Here is a 25803-nt window from a genome sequence, read left to right as displayed (position 1 = left end):
TAGTGAATCCCAAAATATTCACTTTAAACGCACTTCAAAATATATTATATTTATAATCTTTACCAGCTGACCAGTTAGGCACTGGAGGGCGAGCACGGTCTGCGATGGTTAAAACTCTTTATGATTGTTGTTTGCAATGTGTTGCGAACAACTTAAGGACACTGAATCGTCCAGGAAGTTATCTAACGCGTACACAAAAGGAGGTACTGCTAGAACGGATGTGCTGGTACGAGCTATTTACTATAGAAAATCTACGAGCCATTTCTTACAACCTGTTGTCAGACGAGTTAAACAGAATCCACATGTCTTATTCTGAGCAAGTAAACGACGAGTTACTAAAACTGTTGTCTTCATGTAAATGTTCTCCTAAATGGCTGACCATTCACAAGTGCAAGGCAGTCACAAGTGAGTTAGTATGTAACAATTATTGTTTATGATACGCTCGTCTACATTTGCCCTTATGACACAGGTAAAGGGTTAGTTCATATTAATGGGATACTTAGCCAAGTGGAGACTCTACAGTTGAGGAAACTGCCTGGGTTGATTGATTCTGTCATGGTCTGTTTCAATGTTGGAGAGTTGCTAACTCATCTTGATCTGCGTGAGTGCGAAGCAGTGACAGATGTTGGATTAATGGCCTTGCTAAAACGATGTCCGAACATCAGCATTCTCAATGTAGCGTATTTGTCACAGCTTACCAACAAAAGTCTGCAAACAGCAGCTTCATGTCTTGGAAAAAATCTGGTTAGCAATGTCATGTGTGTTTAGGCTGTATCTTTAATTGCTCTTGTATTGTATGGGCCTGACCATTCTATTGATAGTGAAGCACTGGAAGGATTTCAATCATCAGTGTACTATTGCTCTAGCATAAACTTAGGAAATGGCATGGAAGTAGCAAAGAAAATTGCCAACTATGAGTGTGGCTTTCTCCATTAGTGGTCAAACCTATTATGTTGCTTGTGCTAACCTCTATATGCTACTATATAGCCTGAGGAAGAAATTTTTTGGTGATTTCAAGATTGGGGGTAGCAGTGAAAATTTAATATTTAGATCTCCATATAGTCTAATACATTTTGGGATTGTTTGCGAATCCGCGAAATATTTAAATGAGGTAACATTGCTCAGCCTTGAAAGATTTTCCCCTTAGGCTATATATATGATATCGTTTTCAAACTACAATACCCACACACAACAGGTGTTATGTTCCTAGTGTGTTTATTTTCTAACTTAAGATTATACCTGAACATGTTGTCTTAATACCACTCCAAGTCATACCTTGGTTTCCTAGGTAACAAAAGTATGTAGGCAGGTGGATGATCAGGACTTCGGGACACTCGTAATTTTGCACCAATTATTCCTAGAACTCACAGAATATTCTTAATTCTTTTTATTTTCAAAATTATTCTGTCATAATAGATGCATGCCTACCAATGTCTCACCATTGCATCATAACACAGCATAATGCGTAGGTAAATGGTTTGTAGATGACATTAGGGTGACCCCCTGAACCATATTAGAGCACATATACTTTCACAATCTCCCGACTGGTAATCTAAAATCACCATCTACAGTGATCTGAAGTGGCATCTTGTTTAACCTAAGAGTTTATATGCCAGGAGTGAGAGTTTACAAATTTGAAGCTAAGGAAGAAAAAAATAATGGATGCTAGCTTCTTCTGAAGTAGGAAAAAAGTTGGTGGCAAATCTTTCTATGAATAGGAGAATATCATACTCGTACATAAGTATGTATTCCAGTGAGACTACACTACTATTGGAAAGGTATTTTGTAGTATGAATGTGATTTCCACAGTTGGAGTTGGATGCTGCCAAAGTGTACCATATTACTAATGTTGCAACTGAGGCGATTGCTGACAACTGTCCCAACTTAACAATGTAAGTTAACATTACATTTTGTAGATAACAAATGTTCTTAATTTCAGGGCTAATTTTGATGGCTGTTTAAAACTTGATGGATTAGGTATTTGCAAAGTAAGTAAGATATGAAATTAGTCTGTGTGTTGGTACAGTACGTGGTTTATTTTTTAGATGGCTCGACAGTGTAATTTAAAGGTGTTACAGATATCATTTTGCTACGGCATCAAATCTCAAGCTCTTGGACAAATACTGCAATCAGATCGACTGCAGGAGAATCTGGTGGAATTAGAATTATTTGGTGCAACATTTGATCCCAGTGTTGCAACGCATCTTGAAATGTTTAGCTCTTTATCAGAGTTGTCATTGTGTGGAGTGGTACATCTCACCAATGTGATGGCTATGAATGTAAGTGTGTATTTCTCACAGCTTATATTAATGTAAGATGTGGATAGATATTTAAAGCGATTGGACATCAACTGAGCAAGGTAGATCTCTCAAATTGTGCCCAATTAACCAACGACGTATGGGGTGTGCTGGTCAAATGCTGCACCAGCTTAGAAACTTTGTGTATGAAGGCTATTCCTGATTTATCATCGCCCAAACTTGCAGCTTTGTTTACGGACAAGAAAAGAGCCAGTCTCTTCAGGTGCATTGTCTTCTCAGCCTGCAAAAATGTAATTTGGTAATTAAGTATATTTTGAATTATGTATTGGTGTTTAGCATATTTATAATTTTGTGATGACTGAGTATATTTCTAATTATGTATTGTATTTATAATTACTTTGTCTATTTACAATTCTTTTGTTAGCTTCCAGTTGAAGTGATAGATGCCATTGTTACTAACTGTCACAATCTAGAAACTTTGATGTTGGCTGCTTGTAAGGAAGTGGATGATACCGTGGTACTCTCCATAGCTAAGCATTGTCCAAAATTGAAGAGGCTTAGTCTCAGGGGCTGTAGAGTGACAGACTCAAGTGTCTGTGAAGTAGCCATCCACTGTCATGATTTATTGCTACTGGCTTTGGCTGGTCTCCACAAGTTAACCGACAAATGTGTGATTGCTTTGGCAGGAAATTGTCCTTACCTGGAGGAACTGTATATATCTGGCTGTAGTATGATTACATCTGCCGCAACAAGATACTTGCAAGTGAGTCAAGTAGAAACAATATAGTGGAAGGAACTATACATAAGTTAAGCTCCATATTTTATGTAGTGTTAGCATATTATCTATCATGAAGAGGGTCAGGCCAGTTTTAGTACACATTTCCATGCATGTCTTTAATGCTCTTTATACCTACCCTGTTTTCTCTTCCTTTAGGATTGTAGTGTTAGGAAAATATTCATCCACCATGTCACCCCCAATGTGCCACCCAATGCTATAATGGCCAAGGATCTTGACACTGGAGAATACACTCGTATGGATAATTCTAATTATACCACCTGTGTATAGGTATTGTTTTACATATTTCTGTATATAATAATTATTCACAATTCTGTAAATACAATGCAAATATTCCAAATAAAAATATGATATACATGGTCATGTCAATCTTATGGTGTTGGTGGTGCTTCATTAAACAGTGTCTTCATATCCAGTTCCACAAAAGGTCTATATAGCAATGGAAGGTAATAAAAATGTTGTATACGTGGTACTAGTTATGTACCTGTCGTAAGCCATGTCTGGTCCGGTCTCCTTGTCAGCTCGAGCATTGGACACATACATTAGCTCATTCTGCAGATCATACACAGCAATATGGAGATCACCTGACTGGACTACTGGTAGGATATCATGGATGGTGACATCAGGTGTGAGTTGTCCATGATAGTTGTCCAGCTGTTTTGCCAGTACTGAACTATAGCCAGGACACAACCAGTCCATCCCTAAATGATGCATGGAATGTTTCTGAAAAGATTGTTGTACAGTAGGAATTTTGGTAGGGGCCAACATTTGTTGTGTTAATGGTGATAGCACCTATTGAAGGGCTAAATTTTGGGTTCCCCACCAAAATGTCCAGCACTTTCATACCCCAGTATACTATTCCAGGTATTCTTGGGTGCCAGTCAACTGTTGGCTGTAAGTTCTCTGGTGTGAAGTAGTTTGCCACAGATGCAGAATATTCAACTCCACGGAAGCTATCCATCTACACAGTACCATCATTACATGTAATATATTTTAACAACTTGCCCACTTTCCCATCACCCACACCAAGAATGAGATTACACGTACGATGAGCATTAGTCATTCTCGTCATTGAGTCAGTAAGTGTGTTATCAAATTGTAGAATATCCCTTAGTAGGTACTGAGAACACACATGTATAGATGTATTGCAATGTACCATCAACTACTTACAGTAAATGGTACACCAAATCGTGACTCATGACCAAACGTGTCATCAGGAAATGATACACCAATCTCACTAATTGCCATCTGAACTGAAGACATGCCTAAAGAAAAGGATTAGGTTGACACTAGTACCACGGAATAGTGACCACTCACCAGTGATTGATCCGATCCAGCCAGTCCAGCCAACATTTGCAAATGTATGACCATTACCCTTGTTGGGGTGGTAGATAGTGACTTGCGGGTAGTTCTTAAATGGACCTACACACAATTAATTGATCACACACACACAAAAGCAAAGCCTTCAGCTGCCGCTATGCGGTCACGCTACCCAGTGGCCAACACTGGGGCAATACTCAGGTGCTATGAGTAAGTGCAGGAATGCCCTCCTGGGGCAGGACTACTAACCTGCAGGAGGCTGTACCATATCTCACAGGTGAAGGTGTGGGCACCCAAAGTCCTACCTGGACTTTTTAACACACACACACCCACCCATGTGCACAGTCACACACAAAAACATTGCCTTACCGTCTACATCCCAGTCCAGAGCTCTGAGTTGTAGTGTCCCACCTGTAGCTGTAGCAGTCTTGTTAGCACCAAACATGGAACACTGTCCCTTACTATTACAGTTACAACAAAATTTATACATACGTTTAGCTCAATTGTCATAGACACACTCACGTAAGTTCTCCAAGCATATGAATCCTTTTAATTTTCTATAGAAATATTTATATTAATTTGTACCATTTCAGTTTAATTTCATACTATTTCTTCCAGTCCTGTGGCTTCTGCCATGCCCTTTATTTCTTCATTGAAGTAATCACCAGAATATTTTGCTGTTATTGCAATCTCAATGTCCAGTGCTGCATCAAGCCTAGCAGTGAATTTTATACTGTTTAAATTAAGCAATTAACAAACAAACAGTTTAAGTAATGGTAATACAGTAAAGTTGTCAGAATGAACAGAACTAAACTATGAGCTTCTTATTTTTTTCCATCCATTACTAGTCTATCTCAAAATTGCCAAATTATTTTTTTGGTCTGTAACTTCTATCATGAATTGACCAAGATTCACTCTGCAAAATTTTTTCCCCAATTTAAAATGTTAAAAGAGCATGTTTGGTAAACAACTTACCCCATGTCTGCAACATCCTTGAGAAACCAATCTGGAAACTGTAGGTTTGTGTTTGAGCCATTAATAAACTGCTCCTGAAAATCAAAACACACGTGAGTCTATAGCCAATCAGTGAAACATCCTTTAACAGGGTTGGGGAACATGTGCTATTTAGACAAATTGTATAAAATTGAAGAAAAGGGCTAGGTTGGTACATGCCTTATGGCTGCCGGCTAGGCTGCTTCATGGTGCATTATTTTGAAAATGTTGTGATAAATCCTTACCACTTGAGACTCCATATATGACCACACGTCATTAATCAGACCTCTTGCTTCGTTCACCATAAGTGAGCCATGGGCGTGTCCCATTTCATATGGTGTACCTACAATGTGTAATGTAGACGAGGATGTTACTTGGAGGAGTGGCTCTGCAGCTCACCCCATACGTGCACAATCGGGATCGCTTCTTCTCCAGATCCAGCCGTGTATAGCTTTCCGTTCTTCAAGCTTTTGACGAACTGTGGAGTACCAGTTTGTATCGGGTTCGCGTTTGGCTTTGCATTCGGATCAGGCTACAGGAATAAAGTAGCCATGAATGTAATGCGCCATATCGATTAATTTAATCACCTTCCCATGACATTCGGCAGCATCAGAGACGCGCAGAATGAGAAGAACAACTAATACCACGAACTTCATTTTTTGTATGGCATTTCATTGAATCATGTGACCTCTCGTAATAGATACCACGTGCACGTGATAGCATACGCGTGCGCAAAAAGGATGGTGTGTTTTGTTTGAAGTAAAAAGATTCGTCAACAAGAATGTTCAAGAGGGCCAGTATTGTACAGATTTTGGGTGGGGAGTTGATATGTGCCGACTGTAGTGCGTCGGGTGAGTATTTTGTGTGAGTTAACAAACCGTTTCACTGGTCCGTTATGACAATGGCAGACCCTACATGGGCGTCCATTAATCGTGGCGTTCTGGTATGTGACGAATGCTGCAGCGTCCACCGCAGCCTAGGCAGACACATATCACATATACGATCAATGCACAGCAGCTGGCCGCCTTCTCAGAAAGAGGTATACATTTAACGGAACTTTGCACATGTGTTTATAAACATATCCGTTCACCCTCTAGATGGTAAACACACTAGTACAAAAAGGAGCAAATTCTATATGGGAGCATGCACTTCATGATCCCAGCATTAACTTAAAATCCAAGCCAAAGAAACCAGTCCCAAAAGATAAAATACGGTTAGTTGATTTCATGTATACAACTGTTTTGTAGAACTTTCAATGTTTTTACATTGGAATTTTTAATTTGGGTGTGTTAATGTCTCTCTATGTTCATAGTAGTGGAACACTTGTTCTCATAGTTGGTTGTAGTACTATTGTTTAGTGTTATGGTTAGTTGAACTGTGTGGCTTAACTTGACATTGTTCCTTGTTTGAAATTAATCATTCTCACTTTACCAGCCCCACAAAACATGATTTCATTGTTGCAAAATATCAACATCTTTTGTACATTCCCCGTCTAACTCGGGAGAAAGACGACGACGATTCAAGGAATGATTTAAACAAAGTATTTACCTAACCAATTGTGTATTTTTGGTTGTAATATTGTACATTACAGCAACTACATGCTAGTGCTAGGACGAGCAACTTGGAGACATGTTTGCGGCTATTATCACTTGGTGCTGATCCTAACTTTTATAATATAGACAAGGGGAGTACCCCACTACATGTTGCCAGTCAGGCTGGGCAATCAATGCAGGTATTTGTGTGGGAGGCAACTCATGTTGTATTACCATAGTGATGTGGTGTGTAGGTGGAGCTACTGGTAGCACATGGTACAGACCCTTGTACTCTTGATAGGCTTGGTCACATGGCAGATGAGTGTGCCAGGTTAGGTGTTAACTGTTGGTTGATTGGTGATCAATTAGCTAAATCATTAACTGTTGTAACGCCTTATGGGATAAAGTGTTTGTGCGTGCGTGCGTGTGTGCGCTGCTTTGCTTTTTTTGTTTTGTGCGCTGTGTAGAGTGTACGTAGTATGTGTGTGTGCTTAGTGTGTGTTTGTGTGTGTTTGTGTGTGTACATAGTGTATATGTGTGTGCATGTGTGTGTGTTGTGAGGAATTTGGGTTTGAGGGTTATAAATATAATATGTACATGTATATAATGCATGTGTATACATGTGGGAGTATGTGTAGCATATGCTATGAATGATGTTGGTACATGTCAGTTGTCAATATAAGGGACACAATGATATTCTAGCTGTATCAATAATGAAATATGATACAAGGGATTAATTTATAATGTTTGTATATTGATACTCTGATGGCGTATGACTACACAATAGTGTGAGAAGCTAGGTTCATGTCTTATAGCTATGCAATGAACTAAAATAAATTATTTATTGTACCGCCCAAATGCAATGTTGCGAGCACTAATTGTGGGCAATTAAAAAGCTCGCTCGAAATATGCAATTGTTACTCGCGATGTTGTGTTTGGTCATATAGTTTCAGCTATAAAACAGTGTGTTTAGCAAGCTGTGTCTATCACCTGCTGTCATAAATTTTTGTTGGTGTTCAGTGACCGTGGTTACCAGGCCATTTGACTGTTGCTGCCTCAAATAAACCACACCACACTACAGGCATGCAACTGCACTACACATGTGCATACCTTTGTACATGTGATCTGTTATTTTGGCACCTTTACCAATAGTAAACAAAGTATACAATGTTGATTTTGCTGACTAGTCTACTTCATTATTCCTGTTTACCCAATTACTATACTGGCAGTAAATACCAAGCTGTCCTCATGTAGTGGAAGTTCACCTTTATCCGTGAGACTCAGCGATCAGTACATTCTAGCACGTGTTGCAGGTAGAAGGCGTTTGACTCCTAGAACCTGAATTAAGTGTTTCAGTGTGCTCTAGAGAGTGATGTTGTTTGACTTGACTGCTCAGGCCTTGCTGGTCTACATGCGCGCGTGTGTATGTGTGTGTGCATGCATGCACATATGTGCGTGAGTTTGTGTGTGTATGTGGTGTGGGTGTTGTGTAGCAGCATAGCCCAAGTGGCTAAAGCAGCAGCCTGATGATTGAAAGGTTCCAGGTCTGATGCCTGTTTATGCCAAGTTGGTGTTGTTGTTTTCTTGAGCAAGAAACTTGACTCTAGTCTACCCAGCTATACAATGAGAACCTGGTAGTCAGGTGTCAGGTGTCAACTGGGAAAGGGGAAGCAAATGCCCAACTACTGTATCCTGGTCTTGCTAAGCAGTGTTACACAACCAACCTCCATGGTACCTGGACAGTGCTCCTGAGAGTTGCTAGTTCTGTCCCAGGAGGATTTTCCTGCATAACACTCGAGTGTCTAAGTGGTGCACAGGCATCCTAGTGCTGGTTTGCTTTGCAGCAATAAATGTGTTTTGCATGGTTGCTAGAGGCTTTTCTGTGTGTGATTGTGTGGGTGCATGCGTACATGTTAGTGTAATGTGTGTGCATGTAACGTGCGTACACGCACATGCAATGCCTCTGTATGCATATGTAATATGTATGTATGCACATAGAAATATGCATGAGTGCAAACTCTCTGTGTGGCATTATTGTTTTATGTGTCCTGTTAGCTATCATGTGTGCCTAGACATTATCCCTTTGCATTGGTATTGTTAAGTGTTGTACTGTCAAGTGTTAATATTGTTTGTCTTATTTTAGAATTGCCGGACATCACCAGTTAGCAGATAGACTGATCGAGTGTCAATATGAGTTATCTGATAAGTTGTCATTCTTTCTGTGTAATCGAAAGCCACAACATAATATCGGGGAGCACTACCTGATACCCAAACCTGATAAACCATTTTCACCACCAGCCCAGAGTGCCATTGATGCTCTTATCAAACTAAAAGAGGTGTGTAAGTGTGTATGCTTGTGTGGGCAATGTTGCTATGTGTATCTGTGTATAGTAGTGTTTTATTGTACGGTGGTATGCTATTGGGGATTTCAAGGACAATCAGGAAATGTTAATTCACATGCAAGGTGACAACTTAGTGCGCTAAATTAAAGATTAATAGTTGACCAATTTAGCAATTTGTTGAGTAGTTTGTCTGTCAACTGAACTACTTAAGCTACAAGAAGTGAATTTGATAATAGTGTCTGTATTCTATTATGTGAAACTTTTTGGGACCAAAATTATCTTGCATGGTGAACCTCTAGTACAGTGAGCCCAGGGACCCAGACTCCATTGACCAGCTACATTTGTGTGGAGACTTAGTGATGTGAAAATTTACTTCAAATACTACATGAGACTGGTGAAAGAGAGGGATCCAACAAACTAGCCTAGACTAAGCGTTTGGTGTTTATGTACATAGTGTTCACTTTGCTATTTGTATTATCCAATGAAAAAGGGAGAAAACTCTGATTGTGCGAGAGTTGTTTTGTTTAATTTTCTCGGATTTGTGTTTAAACAAATATCGTGGTCTTAAGCATTCACTGTAAACATATACCTCATACTGAAAACTTCAAGTAGTTAGCATGTGTGGTGTATTAACCAGTTTACAGTGACTTGGCTTTAATGCACTTGCTTGTCATTTTCATATTGTCCAATCTGTATATTGCTGCAGAATTTTTATTGGCCATTATTTTTTGGTGGTCCAGATATCTAATGGACAACCACTTCACTCTCCATTCAGTGACCAATTCAAAGTCAACAATTTTGGGCTTACTTCATGTCTAATGGCTTACAAGGTGTACTCAGAGGCCATATGACGTGTGCGCTATTGTTAGGACTATAAATTTCATGGATGGGTAAAGCCAAATTGTTAAAGGAATATACATTACAGCATAACCTAATGCATTTTACATTGATTTTAAGGATGGCCAGTTTGTTACTGTAAATTGAAGCCCATTAAATCCACTAGTAAACGTGTATACTCATACTTTTGTGTGTACATGTAAAAGCAGGTAGGAATGTATGTACTAGTTTTTCTCCTCCTTTTAGTTGAGTAATAAACTGTTTGAGGAACTGGTTGCTGATATTTATGATGAAGTGGATCGTAGAGAAACAGATTCCTGTAAGAGATTTTTCCATTAAGCACCTTAACATTACTTGTTTATCTGCTACACTCTATACAATCTAAAGTTGTGTGAGTATGCAAAGTTCAATTGACTATTTCTAAGTAAATTCTTTGCTGACTACTCTGTATTTGAAAAATACATGGCTAATCATTTCCATGTAGCTATGCTTTATCATCTTTTAAATGTTGTTTTAGTAATTTCCTTTTCTGTCATTTAAGGTATATTTCATTTGTTGAACTTTAGGTGCACAGTCTGCTATTATGTAACAATACAGTTGTGCCATTGAGTTGACTGGGTGTTGATGTATTTTTTGTCTATTGTTATAGTGTGGCTGACTACGCAGCAACAACAAAGTTCTGTAGCATTTCTTCCTGTTAATCCATTACTAACACCGTTGAGAAATCAGGGCAGACAGAAACTTGCCACTTTAGATGCATCAGACTTTCGGCAGTTGTTAATTGATATACTGAGTGATACTAAGAGACGGCAAACATTAAGTGCATCTAATGCTGGTATGTTCAGTGTGTGTATTGTGCATGCATGCACATGTGACATGTGCACACAAACAAGTTGGTACTAGCAAGCCCATGTGATAGTATCAAGCTTTTCAAAAATTATATGTTAATGACCTCTATCCGAAATGACGTCACAAACATAAAATGGCCGCCAATAGTAGGGGGACTTTAATATTTTCGAGTACAGACGCCTATGGAGAAAAAAATTTAATCGGTCATATTTCAGCCGAGAAAAGAGATACGGAGCTACAGCCAACAAGTATGGTTATAAGACATTAGAATGAATCATTTACGCATCTTTTGGAAGCTTTTTGATCGTAAATTTCGACTATAGTGTAAGTTCATCCTTATATTATTTATAACCATACCTGATAGTTAGAGCTCCGTATCTTCTATCTCGGCAGAAATATGATCGATCAAAAAATTTTCTCCATAGGCACCTGTACTCGAAAATATTAAAGTCCCCCTACTATTGGCGGCCATTTTATTCCGTGATGTCATTTCAGATAGAGGTCATAGTTGTTGGAGGATCCAGTCCATCTTCCTTGTTGAATCTCCCATTGTTGTTACCGAACTTATTTATATACCACAGCACATGACAAGTGATTGTGGGATTTAGTTTATACATCGTTAAACATGTTTATTTCTTTGTCAGTGCTAAACTCTTATTAGTTAGTTTTGACTTGACATGAATTTCATCAGTAGTTGCCTTGCTAAGATAGACTATAGTGTCAGTATACACATTAGTGTGTTTAAAGTAATGTAATTTTTTTGTGTACCCGTAATTTCCCTTCGTTACATGGAACAATTTTACAAAGCTGGCACTCCACATATCAAGTTAGCCCAAATCATTCCTACTACAATAGCATAAGCACTACCTACGTTTGTGTGTATGTGCAAAGAATTATAGCACTCAGGGGTATTACAGCACTTGGCTTCACCTCATGCTGTATTAGTCTCTTGACACACACTGTTGTGGTGAGTCACTTTGTTGTAGCTCTTCTCTAATTTCATTTTATGTACATAAATAGAAGTTCAACATTACCTTCATGACCAAAAGTTGAGTTGGTTGGACGTACAGTATCTACAGGTAGGTAACCAACCGTCTTAAGGAAAGGTTGGTTTTAGCAAAAAAGTTTAGTGGTACAAAGCCTTATGCTAAAGCTATATAGCACTATACAGCAATAAAAAAAGAAACAGTCTAATGGCTGTTCACAAAACGGTCCTAAAAGTGCTTCTTGAGATGGCTTGATGCAGTAGTAGAATACAAAAGCTATATAGTGGAAGAAAATGTATCTTAACTACTTGTTTGGATGTGCTTAAACTGCTCTATTAGAGTATGTCATCTTTAGCAACCTAAACTGATTAGCTCTACTTATGTGCATCAGTATTGGATTGATACCATGCAGCTGTGAATAGAAATACACACATGTTATAAGTGTTAAAAAAAGGAACAGATTCTCGTACATGTGATATTACTCACTGGTGTTGAAATGATTCTCAGCTATTTTGTCAGCACAGAAAGTTTTATGTGATTGAATTGTGCAAATTGAAGCAGTCAGTGTAGGCTTGTAAAAAGCACATCAGTATTTATTTTGGTGGTGTAAAACTCATATATTGATATACTGTATACAGCGTAAAACATTTTGAACTGGATAAACAAACAATACAGCTGACGTACCCTCCCCTCTTCCGTTTATCACAAGTACAGTAATTGTCCAGATAGAGTATTGGGAGTATAGGTATTTTGAATTGTAACTCTACATATAAAATAACTGGTTTAAAACAGTTCACTTTTGCTTGAGTTTGGATAACTTGAGGGTCTACTACTGTAATAGTGACTGCTGTGTTAGGGAGTTTAGGGACTATAGCCACATACAGTACATGATGGTAACTGTTGAACACTGATAGATTAACAAATGATTTTACTTCCTTATACTGTGTTTTTCATGAGTTCTATCTCACAGTAACAACTATCTATGCATAGTGTTCATATAATATAGAAATCTTTATGTATTGTTAAATATGTGAATTCTTGAATTTCTTGTCTGACATATTGATTGGTTGTTATCACATCTTCTCCTCAGGTGATGAGACTGGTACTAAGGTACCCAGTTATGATACAGAGATGCCACAACATGATTATGATGAGGTGGCTATAGATAAGGCGGCAACATTGTCCCCTCCTGCAGCCGTTCCTCCTCCTGACACTGAGGTATGTTGTGTGTGCGTGCATGCGTGTGTGTTGATCAGTGATGTGCGATACATGTATATCAAATGTATGAGACTACTACAGTGGATTATTCCATTCAGTTCTCCAACAAAACATTACAGAATACTTCCTTTTGTCAGTTGGAACATGTCTAGTGTTGTTAATAGCCTTTGTAGGCAGCCTGGACACAATTTACACTCTGAGCAATGTTCAAATGATGTTCAATCAAAAGTAGTCTTGTGTTTTGCACCATCTGAGAGGTGATTCACTTGTCACGTCTGTGTGCTGCATGGGCATGAGAGCATCATCACTGTAAGAAATTACTTGTGCATGAGTAATCGCAAAGCCTTGGTACGATTAGCTGGCTAAAGTTATGATTACCATACTGTGTTTACCGAATTTTTTTGCCAAGTTTATTAATCACACAGTGATTCGCCAAGGTTTTTTTTTTCATCAAAATTTCCCATCTCCGTTTTTGTTATCACATAATTACTGTTATTTATGCATTGGTACAACAGTTACAACTATTTCACACATAGAAGATAGAGTAGTTATATAGTTGTCTTTCCCAGTCACTAATTCTCCTATTGAGCATGTTTCCTGTTCAACTGGTACTACAATAGTCTCAGTACACTTCATGGACATGTTATGTTCCTCCAACTGTGATGAGTTGTTGTGTATATGTGGTCCTAATGGTACCTCCCTGAACTGGTAAATGGAAATTGGTGAACTGATCAGTTGAGAATAGTCTGATACAGTACCCAAGGTAACATGGATACAAGTGACATATATACATACAATGACATAAAATTCCTACAGAAACGGATGTGTATCATGTAGTCAGTACATAGTGTAAACACATCACATGGTATTGTATTTCACTGTAATACATTTATAGAAATTCACCAGGTGAGTTCATTTGTAAGTTTACACACAGAGAATCACACTAACCTCTTCTCTTCCAATTTCTGGTTGATCCATTCTTGGAACTTGTAATGGAATACTTTTTGTTGTCATCAGTGAAGAAGCATCAGCAATCAAAAGATTTAATAAGTGCATATAGTTGCTACAGTAGAACAATAATTGACATGTAAAGATGTGTACACACAATTTATAAAGTGTCATACACGATTTTTAGACCTCAGACCTCTATAGTAGTACCTGTTATCTTAACAAGAGATGATTACTTTGCACACTTCAATTCAACTACACATAGGCACCAACTGATACAGTCCAGTAATGTAATGATGATAAATACTCAACATTGTAATATGATTATACTCAAAATTATGATAGTGGTAATTAGTTGTTATAACCAAAAAATGACAATGGTAGTAAATTATGAGTTATTAAAATTATGAAATATCAAATGGTTGATATACATAATTTGTGGTTTTAATGGTAGTTATGAAATATCAAATGGTTGATATACATAATTTGTGGTTTTAATGGTAGTTATGAAATATCAAATGGTTTATATACATAATTTGTGGTTTTTCATTAATTTAAAAAAATGTTTATACATAATTTTTTTTTCTTGCTGTAGTTTATATTTTTGTTTTTTTTTTGCTTGCTGTCCCATTGGCCAGTGCTGTGTGCATCCTTGTACATAGCATATCCTCCTAGGGCATAACTGGTAAGCCACAGGAGGATGTCTGTGCACTTAATGTGATGCAGCTGGAACAATGTGATTAAAGTTTCTTGCTCAAGGAAACACAAGCACAGAAACTTGGCTTAACCGGGAATCGAACCTGGAACCGTTCAAGTACTAGGCCGATGCTCTAGCCACTTCCCTACACTACCTTTTTAGAACACATAGAGAAGTTGCATTTTTATCCCTCACATGTGCAAGGGGTAAAGTAATCAAGTTGTGTCTGTTGTCATCCACACAAAAATGTCCTGTTTCCAAAACCAATACTACTAACACTCATAAATTTCTTAATGAATGCCTTTCCCAAAAATATAAATTTTGCTATTTCAGAATCCTCAGTGTTTTCTACAAATAATATAGGGTTTATTGTTCTACCATAAATAACTACACTTCAGCAACTTTAAATATTTGTGAATCAATATCACATAAATGCCAATCGAAAAAGAAATGCAACACTTTCAAGGATCGAACCTGAGACTTCCTACATTAGGCTACAGTCCTACCACTACGTTACACCACTACTAGCTACCCATCTTTCTTAATTTGTACCGTATAAATGTGAACCAATAAGAATGTACATGTACACCCCCCTGTATATTAGCTAGCTACACCTGGTAAAACCTCAACAGTTATGGATCTGAGAAGAGACCCAAAGCCTTCGCTTAAGCTTCTTGGATGACATGAAACAATAGAAGCTTATATATAGCCATTGGAAAAGAAGTTCAATGGTGATATCCCTGAAAGGCCATTAGTACCGTCAGCCATGTCCAACTAGAAGAGCAGGTACCATTCCACAGAGTTGTCATCACTGTTAAGCTAGTATTTCAGTAACTAAAGAGGTTCAACATTTTATTCAATACAAAACCATTGGGTTCACTTGCACACTTCCAACCTCAAACAATCAATACTCACACACTTTACCTGTTAATTGATTTTCAGAGTAGCAAGCAAAGTATGTAACAATAAGAAATAAGTGACTTGCACAAAAGTTTCTACTACACATTTATATGATATGCAGTGATGCCATACAGTTACAGGTGAGTGTCTCCACGAATTTATATGAACATGTAGAAAGGAAATCGTGTAATCTTCTCATCAGTTAATACATACAGTTTGGGTAATTGAAGCCACACCAATCACAGTTAACAGGGTTCTGTTGCTGCCCGTTTCTTATTCCTCCTCTTGTCAGTCATACTGTTTGTGTGGCTGCTATACCTACCCCCACAGCTGGTATATGTATGCCAACCAGAGTATGTGCATACTACTTGTTAGTGTTATGTGTTTGCATATTTGATGTAGCATTTTTTGTTAACAGTTACCATACCAAGAGCCGATACCCTCACCAGTACTTGGTTCAGAGGAAGGATACACCACTCTACTTGAGAAATACCAGGAGAGAGGAAGAGAGATAAAAGCTTTGAGAAAAATCAACAACCAACTAGAAGTGGAGCTCAAACAAGCCAAAGCTGAAGTAAACACCAAATATGGCAATGTGTTACTATGTATAGAACATATTGTGTCTAATTGTAGTTAGAAGCACTTAGAGCTGGTAAGAGAGTACCAAAAGTTAGTGACTCTGGATATGCGTAAGTTGAACCATTCATCTTCTAACTAGACTTAATTTTACCACTGTTTGTAGTGCCATTACTGACAAGGACACGGCAGATTATGCAGAAGTCAATACATTAGAGGAAAGATCACCAACACCAGTAAATCACCAAATATATAACCTTTTTATTCCCTGTTACTATTTTTAGCAACAAGATGAGGTGCGTATAACTTCAGAACACTGTAGCAGTCCTTCTGATAATGAAAGTTTACCAACTAGTCCCATAAAACGAAACAGTCTACTGAGTCCTACATCAGAAACTACTGCTATTCATCTTCCTTATGCTCGTGTTGACCTAGCAAAGAAAGCATACGAGAGACAGAAGAAAGAAGAGCTAGAAAGGAGATGGAGACTAAACAGTAGTATGTTGATATGATGAATTAAGTTAAACTACACATGATTGTTTCCAGTCCCCACTATGAGAACTTAAAAAGATTTTTGAACTTGCAGATTTTAAATCTTGGATTTGCTAACACGATGTGACTGGAGGTGGATGTTTTTTAGTAGGCCACTGCTACTCATACAGTAGTCATGAAATTAAAAATATGACTTAGAAGGGTCCCAATCGAAAAAGAAATGCAACACTTTCAAGGATCGAACCTGAGACTTCCTACATTAGGCTACAGTCCTACCACTATGTTACACCACTACTAGCTACCCATCTTTCTTAATTTGTACCATATAAATGTGAACCAATAAGAATGTACATGTACACCCCCCTGTATATTAGCTAGCTACACCTGGTAAAACCTCAAAACTGAATCCAACCCTAACGCTGGCTTTAAGTTTGCCTGTTAAGCATAATGATGTCTTTCAATGTCAAGTTTTTGGTGAGTTCAAGGGTTGGCCTGGCTTCCGCGTCTTCCAACTCTAGCTTGGCTTGAACTCACTAAAAGCTTTCCTAAGCTTTCCTTCATACAACTAGTGTGTTTGGTTTTAGAGTTATGATGGATGAATGCCGTACAATATTTTAAAAAAACAACATATCTCTATGGTAATGGAATACCACTCCATGTTTTGCATGCCTTTTATGATATTGAGAAACTAACTGCTTGTTTAGTATTTTATTAGCTTTCTTTTTGTGATTAGCGGATGAACCAAACAAGGAGGAACTTAACGCATGTGTGAAAAAGATCACTACAAATATATATGCTTTGTTGGAAGCTTCCAAGGGTCAAGACAAGTAAGTTATTTAAGTGGTAATTATGTTACATGTGTCATCAATAATTTACAAGTGTTATCATGATGCAATTTTGTTAATTTATAATTCCAGTGACTTGCATGAAATTGTTCGATCAAATTGTGTGTACTGTTTTACAAACTACCAGCCTATGATCATGTCCTTAATCACAAGTGACCTATAGGGCGGGGCACCAGTACCAATCTATTACAATACCTGAATGTATGAAATACTAGCATAACTCCTGCGCCGTACAGTGCTAGTATTGGATAAACTGATAAATGTAGTTGATCCGATATGTGCAGATGCGTACTTGTGCTTCTATAAATTTCTGGATAAATTTGGTTGTAAAGGCCAGTTCAGCATGTTTGCAGTGGCAGTAGTACAACAAAAACGACATTTTAACATTAATGGTAGTGTTGAAATCTAATCTATGACAAGGTGCACACTAGATTGTATTGTATCTGCTGCTGTTTTGCTTCATGCCAATGCTGATATGCTAAAGTACAGCTGATGTAGGGTTTCTGATAACTGTTCACATTATCGATGTACCACTATCACAGATCAGCTTTGTAATCTAGCTACAGTGAAATGCTTTACTTAGTACAAAGCTAAGCTTTAAAGTTTATACTAGGGGTGGGAAATATACCAATTTTTAGTTGTTGTGCAATACCGTATAAGCAGAAATTTTGGCGAGCAGAATGTTTGGTGTTTGCTTAATAATTTGTATTTGGCAAGAGTTTAATTTGATGAAATGCAAAGTGAAGTCCCGCGTGGTAGCAAATTGTATAGTTGACTTCTCGTTTACAAAGATGTATGTATGTTTACTTCATTAGCCTGCATACTGGAGAGACTTTCATGGAGAATCTCCACGATAGTGTAACAAAAGGAAATGAAATGATTGTCCATGCCAAGTAGCTAGTTATGATCTTCGTTGCGTGTTTCTCAAGGTGTATCTTCCGTAAGCGGTATCTTTGCTTCACTATACTTGTATAAGACCTCCTTAATCTGTGTTATTTATACAGGCAGTCGTAGAATTGTTTGGTTATAACCGTAGGCTGACCTCCAGTACATATAGATACACCACCTTGCTCCTTGCTTAAAGTTGCACCTGTTCAATCCGTTAAAATATTAGAAACACTAATGGCAAGATTATAATTTGGTGATTTTGTAAGCATCCGCCAATTTTAATTCCACGCCAAAATTTCTCATATGGTGTATTTTTAAAACTGAATCACTAAATATTTAACATTTAGTAATACCGCATACCGACATACCAAGAATACCGGGAGAATACCAGAAATCACCAGTTTTCAAATTATTTAAACAGTATTATGGCAGAACTTGTTAGCGAGCGTGGAGCAAAGAGCATAACATGGGAGTACTAGAAAGGTACTAATGGGAGACCAGTCAAATATGGAGTGCTATTTGTCACCCTGTCCAATTTGTTTTCCCACTTGAAGAGTAAGCATTACAATGAGGTTATTGATGCAATGGAAGCTTATACATATGTAGTGGGTATTTAGTAACACCGCAATATTTATAATTAAACTACTGTGGTATGATATTGATCAACGCCACCCACCCCTAGTTTATACTAAAGGATAGTAATGTACTAAAACAATACCTACACTCCTGCACACTAACCTACAAGCTAGTGCTATGCAGTTTAGTGGGCGATGCAACACTAATTCGTGAGTATTTTCACCTTCCATAATTTTGGATCATACGGTATCTGATACCTATTCAGATTCATGAAATTTTTGTCCACTAAGTTTTTCACTGCTAGCTTGTTACAGTGTCACATTTGTTATGGAGGAATTAGTATAGTTAGTGCAACTGTATTGTGTCTTGTGTAGGAATCAGATTGTACTGAAGTTTGAAGAATACACATTTGGAGTAGCACAAGCTGTCAGTGAACTAGCGACATTGTTCCCTGAGGTCAGTGTGTTTGTAATTGTTGTATGAAAACTGTTTTTGTCTTACAGTATATATGGAGTTTATAATAATTGTACTTTGTTCATTGGAGTAGTGGGTCGGGTCAATTGGGTCACATGTTGTCAGGTCTACAGAGTTATACAGTGGATTGGATCATGTGTAATATGAATTAATCATGTAAAAATGTAGAAGTCTATTTATGGTTATAGTCCAGTCCTGCTGTAGCCCAGCTTGTTTTGTGAGCCCCACCCACTTATCAGAATTGCTGCCTGTGGCATTTGAGCTAGATTTGTATAAATCCATGTCTGTTGTTGTCTGTAGGCTTATGTGGAGCCACTCCCATAATCAATTGTTATTGTATGTGTCATAGTCTTCTTTTATGAGTCATTCCCACTTTAATATTGGTAATGTGTGAGGTACCACGCTAATTAGCAGTGCAGTGTGCAAAAAAATGTGTCGTACTGTCTGTGGAACCACGGATCGTTAATTGGGGGTGAGCCTGAGCAAGCCCCACACTGGCGGTAGTTGATTCGACCGTGAATTGTGGACCGTCACGTAACAAAGAACACAGAAATCCATCAACTGCCATGTACGGTTCTCATGCACGTGGCATGTGGCATGTTCTCGTGTAATCGGTAGCAATGTACCAAGAAGTATTGAAACTGCAAGTGAAAGAAAGAGGAGAGGCTCAGAAAAAGAAGAAAGTGTGACAGACTTAGGAAACCAATGAAGAAAGATAAGCAATTGCAAGGTTTGTAAGTGTGTGCACGGTGGATCATCACACCTCAATTTACACAGCTTCCGCCAACCATAGTATTTGTTTCATTTAATAGTTTAAAGGGTTCAAGTAATATTTTTAAATTTTAATATTGATTTGATCAGAACCATTCATTTCATTTAACTGTCATTGTATGTTTGGTTGGTTGCATTAAATAGCTAGCTATTTGTAATTACTTTAATATCAGGCTCGCCCCACAATGCTTTCAGCATCTGTCTAGTTATAAAACTTACCTGATTAGTTTCTATATGGTTACTTGTGTAGCTACTTAACTAAGCGTGCTAGTTGAGCACCCAAAGCGTATCTCTTGGCGCATGCCTCAGTTTTAATTAATCTACTAAATCTGGGTCAGTGGGCCATCCAGGTCAGTAGTAGTGACCCGGTTTCAATGCTGGTATCATGGTCTTTGTATGTTGCTTATTACATATGGTCCAGGAATGAAAGCTAAACGTTACTATCTAGGATGACAAACTTGCTGTGACACTATGCATTACTTGAAAGAGGTGCCATTTGCATAACTTCACCATCTGGCTTAAAAATGGGTCGGATCATCCTGGTCACTTTTTTGTGTGTGGGTAATCTGGGTCTGACCCGCTTTATGGAATATTCGGATCAAGTGTGAATTGCATATATAGAAATGTATTAAAGTGGATTTACAAAAGTTAGCTGAGCAGGATGTTTGTAGTCATGCACAAACAAACTGGAAAGCCATAAAGCTTATCGAGCCTTAGTAGAGATTCTGACTGAGACTCTGAATTCACTTTTAGAAGGCTTCAGTTTGTCAAAGCTTCAGTATATTTACTGGCAAATAGATGATGATGTCATGTGACTAGTGCTTAAGTATGTCCTTGCTAGTTACTAATATATCTTCAAAATTATGTGACATATATACTACTTATCTCATAATCATTGTGCAACACGAGCTTGATAACTCTTCAACCATGAAAACTGCAAAAACTTGAGGTGCCATTTGCATAACTTCACCATCAGGCTTAAAATTGGGTCGGGTCATCCTGGTCACTTTTTTGTGTGTGGGTAATCTGGGTCTGACCCGCTTTATGGAATATTCGGATCAAGTGTGAATTGCATATATAGAAATGTATTAAAGTGGATTTACAAAAGTTAGCTGAGCAGGATGTTTGTAGTCATGCACAAACAAACTGGAAAGCCATAAAGCTTATCGAGCCTTAGTAGAGATTCTGACTGAGACTCTGAATTCACTTTTAGAAGGCTTCAGTTTGTCAAAGCTTCAGTATATTTACTGGCAAATAGATGATGATGTCATGTGACTAGTGCTTAAGTATGTCCTTGCTAGTTACTAATATATCTTCAAAATTATGTGACATATATACTACTTATCTCATAATCATTGTGCAACACGAGCTTGATAACTCTTCAACCATGAAAACTGCAAAAACTTGAGGTCCGTGATCTGTGAAAATTCAATTGTGAAAAATCCTGTTTTGGTAATATAACTGTGAAAGTTTCATACTGTGAAAATTTGCCTGCATATTGTGGTAGCAAAACAGGTTTATTTTATTTGATGAGTTAGCATGGTTCCACAATATACAGACAGCAAAAACATGTTTCCTGTTAGTACTGTACAAACATTTCCTTTGTACAGTGGGGATGGCTCCACTTAATCCATAGACAGGGATTCAGGCATACCTACAGACGGCAACATACCTACTGATAAATGTGCATAGTTCCACATACGGAGTAACTTACTATTCGATAAGTGGGTGTGGCTCATGGAGTTGCTATAAGACTAGACTGTGGTGCTAAGGTGGTTTCTAAAGAAGCCATACAATTCCCATTTAGCGAGTGCCTGCTTTCACCCATGCACTTAATTGAAGTTTTTAAATCATTCTATATATTATATATATGTGACCGGATCTGCAAAAACCCGACACATACTTACAGTGAGTGCCCGTGTGTCACCCCTTGAGAACAGTTCAGCACAACACTCATGATAGTGCAGGAAAACAGCAACATGCATGATAGTGACTCTTTGTTGGATAGTCATTCTAGTAACACCAAGGTCGCTTTAACTTTGCTGTCTGATCATCCTAGAGGAAAGCGTTTGCACCTGGTGGATACGACTGGCAAAATTGTGTGACGTATTTGTTTATGTCCCGTCGAAGCAATCGTACGCTATTGATTTTTCTTCACAAATTCCGCCTTTGTATCCAGTGAAGAAAGGCAATAAAAGAACAAACTTACCCAGTAAATGATTCCCCTATTCATGGCAAACACGATGGTGAAACTTTCAGCCCAGTACGTCCATCCTTTCGTAAGTTACAACCGTTTTAGTAAGCACCTGTAATTTATTTTCCAAATACTTGCTGTACAAATCGATTTTTCTGTTGTTGCTACTTTGTAAGGCTGTAACTCCGAAAGTTATTGGCATGTGAGGCTGAAACTTTGCTACAGAATGCACTTGGCTAAGTAGATTATAAATATTTAAACAGGAATTTGTAAAATGCGCTTAATGAGGTACAATTTACACTACTGGTGCCTTTACTAGCTGTCAAATTCAGTGCAAGGATTGTTGTTATACACTTAACTGCATTATTAGAGTATTTACTTGACTGCTCTTAGAGTATCTGGATAACCCGCCCACGTACAATAATCACGGAGCGAATTTTAGCACAGATTAAGTTTCCTGACCTATACTGAGTTTAATAAAGACTGATTCTATTAGCCACAAGCAGCACACACCAAAAAACTTAACTCTGAGCATGATCTTGTATGGCTTCTCATGCATAATGGTGTTTTGGCAAGAAGAAACGGCCTGGTTTGGGCTGTTTCCATCTGAAAACGAAATCAAAAATAGGTCATGGACACGCACAATGATGCATTCAGAAAGCCTTGCTACTTTTTATCCCAGGATTCTCCTTGCACTTCGTTATGTCTATGAAAGAATAATAATATTATAATATGAACAAAATGGCTAATTTCAGTATTGTCTGAAATACACATACTGTTTCCTTTTCACTTGATACTTACTAGTGGACCATACTCATTGCAAAGAACCACTAGAGGGTTGTTTTGAGTTGAAGGATGCTTTTTCAAGGTGGTTTTTAGGTGTACATTCTATTAGGATTTTTGCAAAAAAATATGGGCAATCCCTATTATGAACCCACTATCGTGGTTCATGATTCTATAGGAATTGGTATCCAAACAACCTAATGCCATTTGCATTACCAGACAAAATTGTGTGGGATAACAATACATATTGCATGAATTATTATAGAGCTTTACAGACCAGCATACTGTTTGAGATATAAACATTTCTTACTTTGCAGAACAATATGCTGTTTATGTATAGGTGTATAGGAGTAGTGACTTTGGCATAGGATAAACACCCTGTAAACAATGATCTCAAAATCTCTTTGTAGCCTTTTAGAGATGCGTTTTTCCAGCTATATATACCAACAATTTGTCTATTTTCTACAGAGACCTAAATCCAGTGTGGTTCAAGAGTCACTGCGTAAGATGGTACTAGCCAGTCAGTGTCTGAGGACTGAAGTACAAAAGTCAGACCAACAAGATATGGCTGCCTACACTGAAAAGGTCATCAGCTCAGCTACTGAAGTTGTGAGGGCTGCTCAGGCACTAGCTGCCAGTCTGGAGAACAATTGATGTGATTTGAATTAGCTTTTGTAAAATTAATGATTCAGGAATTTTATTGTAATTGTAGTTTTTTTTTTGTTTTTTTTTTCAAGTTTTGTCACCAACTTTTAGTGTATACAGTAAGAATGGTGGTGGTTGTACACAATATTTTTTATGCCATAATTATATTTATTAATTTTTTCAAGGAATTTACAGCGTGATAAAAGTTAACATGTGTTTTACTGCTGTTTCTCATACGACTACCGTGAGTATAATTCACATCTGCACTGTTATGATAGCTAGAAATTTACTTTATATTGTGTATGTAATTCTCCTAGGGAAGCTAGTGGGTGATCAACTATCAGACCTATATAATTATAGCTAAAAGATGATATACTTGCAAGTAGTTATCTTATAGTGTGACCGTGTGCAACAGTTTGAGTAATGTTCCTACTGATCAACTTTACAGTTTCATCGGTCTCTCCATCACTCATGGTTATTGATCTAAATGCTTTAGTGCATGGACATCATTGTGGATTGAGTCGTACTGTCTTAATTTTGAGTTGACATTCTTCCTCTGTTGTGCCACAATTAAGTTATGGAATGTTTACTTCACTTCTTGTAACACTAGTACACATGTAAAGGAAGGAATCCCTATTGCAATGCAAGCTTTGTGGACTTACCTGTGTCCTCCTTTTTGTTATCGTGCTTGCATGGTGTTGATGCATGCGTGATGGCTTCCCTACAAATCATCTGCGTTTTTATGGATTTATTGTAAAGGTCCTTTTCATGTATTCTTTGTATGCAATGCACTGCCACTTTGCTATTAATTTTTAGTAATTGATAGTTGGGGCACATGTTCAGACAAAAACAATAAGCCTAGCACCATTCTAATGTGGGTTTACCAGTCATCATAATGTCACAAAATAAGTAAACAAACAAGCAAAGGAAAAAATTTGTTTGATTAGAAATCAAAGAAATAAAAAGCAGTGAAACAAGGGAGGTCACCAGGCTATATACTAGTGGACATTTAATCCCTATGGGTAGACCGAAGCATAGGGATTAAATGTTAACTAGTACATTTTCAACCTCCCTTTGATCCCTAATTGAACTTAAATTCCAAATTTTTTTACTACTGACAATTCGCTAATACAAATAAATAGAAAATCAGTCTGTGAGTGGATTGGCCATGATATAGGAGTGTGTCTTTTGCAATTAGAAGTTGATGTCTTGGCTATAAAACAGCTTCCATGAAAGTATCATCTGAAAAACTGGTTTCATTTTTCCTACATGACAGTTTGCAATTGGCAGTATACAATCAAACCCAAAATAATGTGTCTTCAGAGCAACCGTATAAATGCTTCCAACAAGTTTCTATGAATTTTCTGCTTATGATTGTCTTATTGTGTTTTCAGCCGAACATAACTTGTTACACTTCATCCTGAGTTGTGTTCTTTGTGTTCTCATATTATTCTCTACTACCATGTAGCACTGCTAGCCCACTGGATTGATTGCAGAGGTGCTTCTTGTAGCTACTGTTCTTCATTTTGTATAACAGGTGGAGCAAAGCTGAAAATGAAGCAGAATAGTCACATTGCTTTAATAGATAGTGTGCACATTCATTTGAGCTATATAATAAATTTATAATGTGTGTAGTGCCAATATTTCCTTTGCTGTGATATACGTTCTTTAACATCACGTGTTGTTTTCCGTGCACTTTTTATATTGCCAAACTTTAGCCATACGTATGTCATAGAGTGACTACATATATTATAGGAACAGTGACCACAATTTAATTATCTATCACAATAGGTGACCACAATTTTAATTTTAAAATGTGCCTTGTGGATGCAGAGTTGATGGTTGAAGTAACCACAGTTACTGTTTCTTCCTTCCCTTGCAGC

At 37.7% G+C, this 25803-nt stretch overlaps 3 protein-coding genes across 3 annotated transcripts; 2 read left to right on the top strand and 1 right to left on the bottom strand.

Annotated features, from left to right (window-relative positions):
• Positions 1-21: 21 nt before the first annotated feature.
• Positions 22-3414, top strand: LOC136268729 (F-box/LRR-repeat protein 2-like). Its single transcript, XM_066064177.1, has 8 exons — positions 22-405; positions 470-744; positions 1810-1892; positions 1940-1988; positions 2046-2279; positions 2327-2548; positions 2683-3021; positions 3193-3414. Exons 1-8 carry the CDS (start codon positions 105-107, stop codon positions 3322-3324), a joined length of 1635 nt encoding a protein of 544 aa, XP_065920249.1. The 5' UTR covers positions 22-104; the 3' UTR covers positions 3325-3414.
• Positions 3328-6106, bottom strand: LOC136268732 (protein dcd1B-like). The gene is made up of 13 exons (XM_066064186.1): positions 5955-6106; positions 5767-5899; positions 5613-5710; positions 5350-5423; positions 4981-5089; positions 4897-4931; positions 4744-4835; positions 4372-4476; positions 4225-4319; positions 4064-4174; positions 3901-4015; positions 3539-3755; positions 3328-3483 (listed from the first exon to the last, which is right to left on the bottom strand). Exons 1-13 carry the CDS (start codon positions 6021-6023, stop codon positions 3426-3428), a joined length of 1311 nt encoding a protein of 436 aa, XP_065920258.1. The 5' UTR covers positions 6024-6106; the 3' UTR covers positions 3328-3425.
• LOC136268727 (ARF GTPase-activating protein GIT2-like) lies at positions 6064-24108 on the top strand. The gene is made up of 17 exons (XM_066064173.1): positions 6064-6218; positions 6276-6406; positions 6465-6580; positions 6802-6907; positions 6959-7099; positions 7154-7230; positions 9043-9235; positions 10325-10397; positions 10728-10913; positions 13004-13131; positions 16095-16250; positions 16310-16365; positions 16419-16488; positions 16537-16750; positions 17478-17571; positions 19428-19509; positions 23744-24108. Exons 1-17 carry the CDS (start codon positions 6149-6151, stop codon positions 23927-23929), a joined length of 2079 nt encoding a protein of 692 aa, XP_065920245.1. The 5' UTR covers positions 6064-6148; the 3' UTR covers positions 23930-24108.
• The last annotated feature ends 1695 nt before the right edge of the window (positions 24109-25803 follow it).

Source organism: Dysidea avara, chromosome 10 (assembly GCF_963678975.1).
Source record: "Dysidea avara chromosome 10, odDysAvar1.4, whole genome shotgun sequence".
NCBI lineage: Eukaryota > Metazoa > Porifera > Demospongiae > Dictyoceratida > Dysideidae > Dysidea > Dysidea avara.
This window is presented reverse-complemented; position numbering and strand designations above follow the sequence as displayed.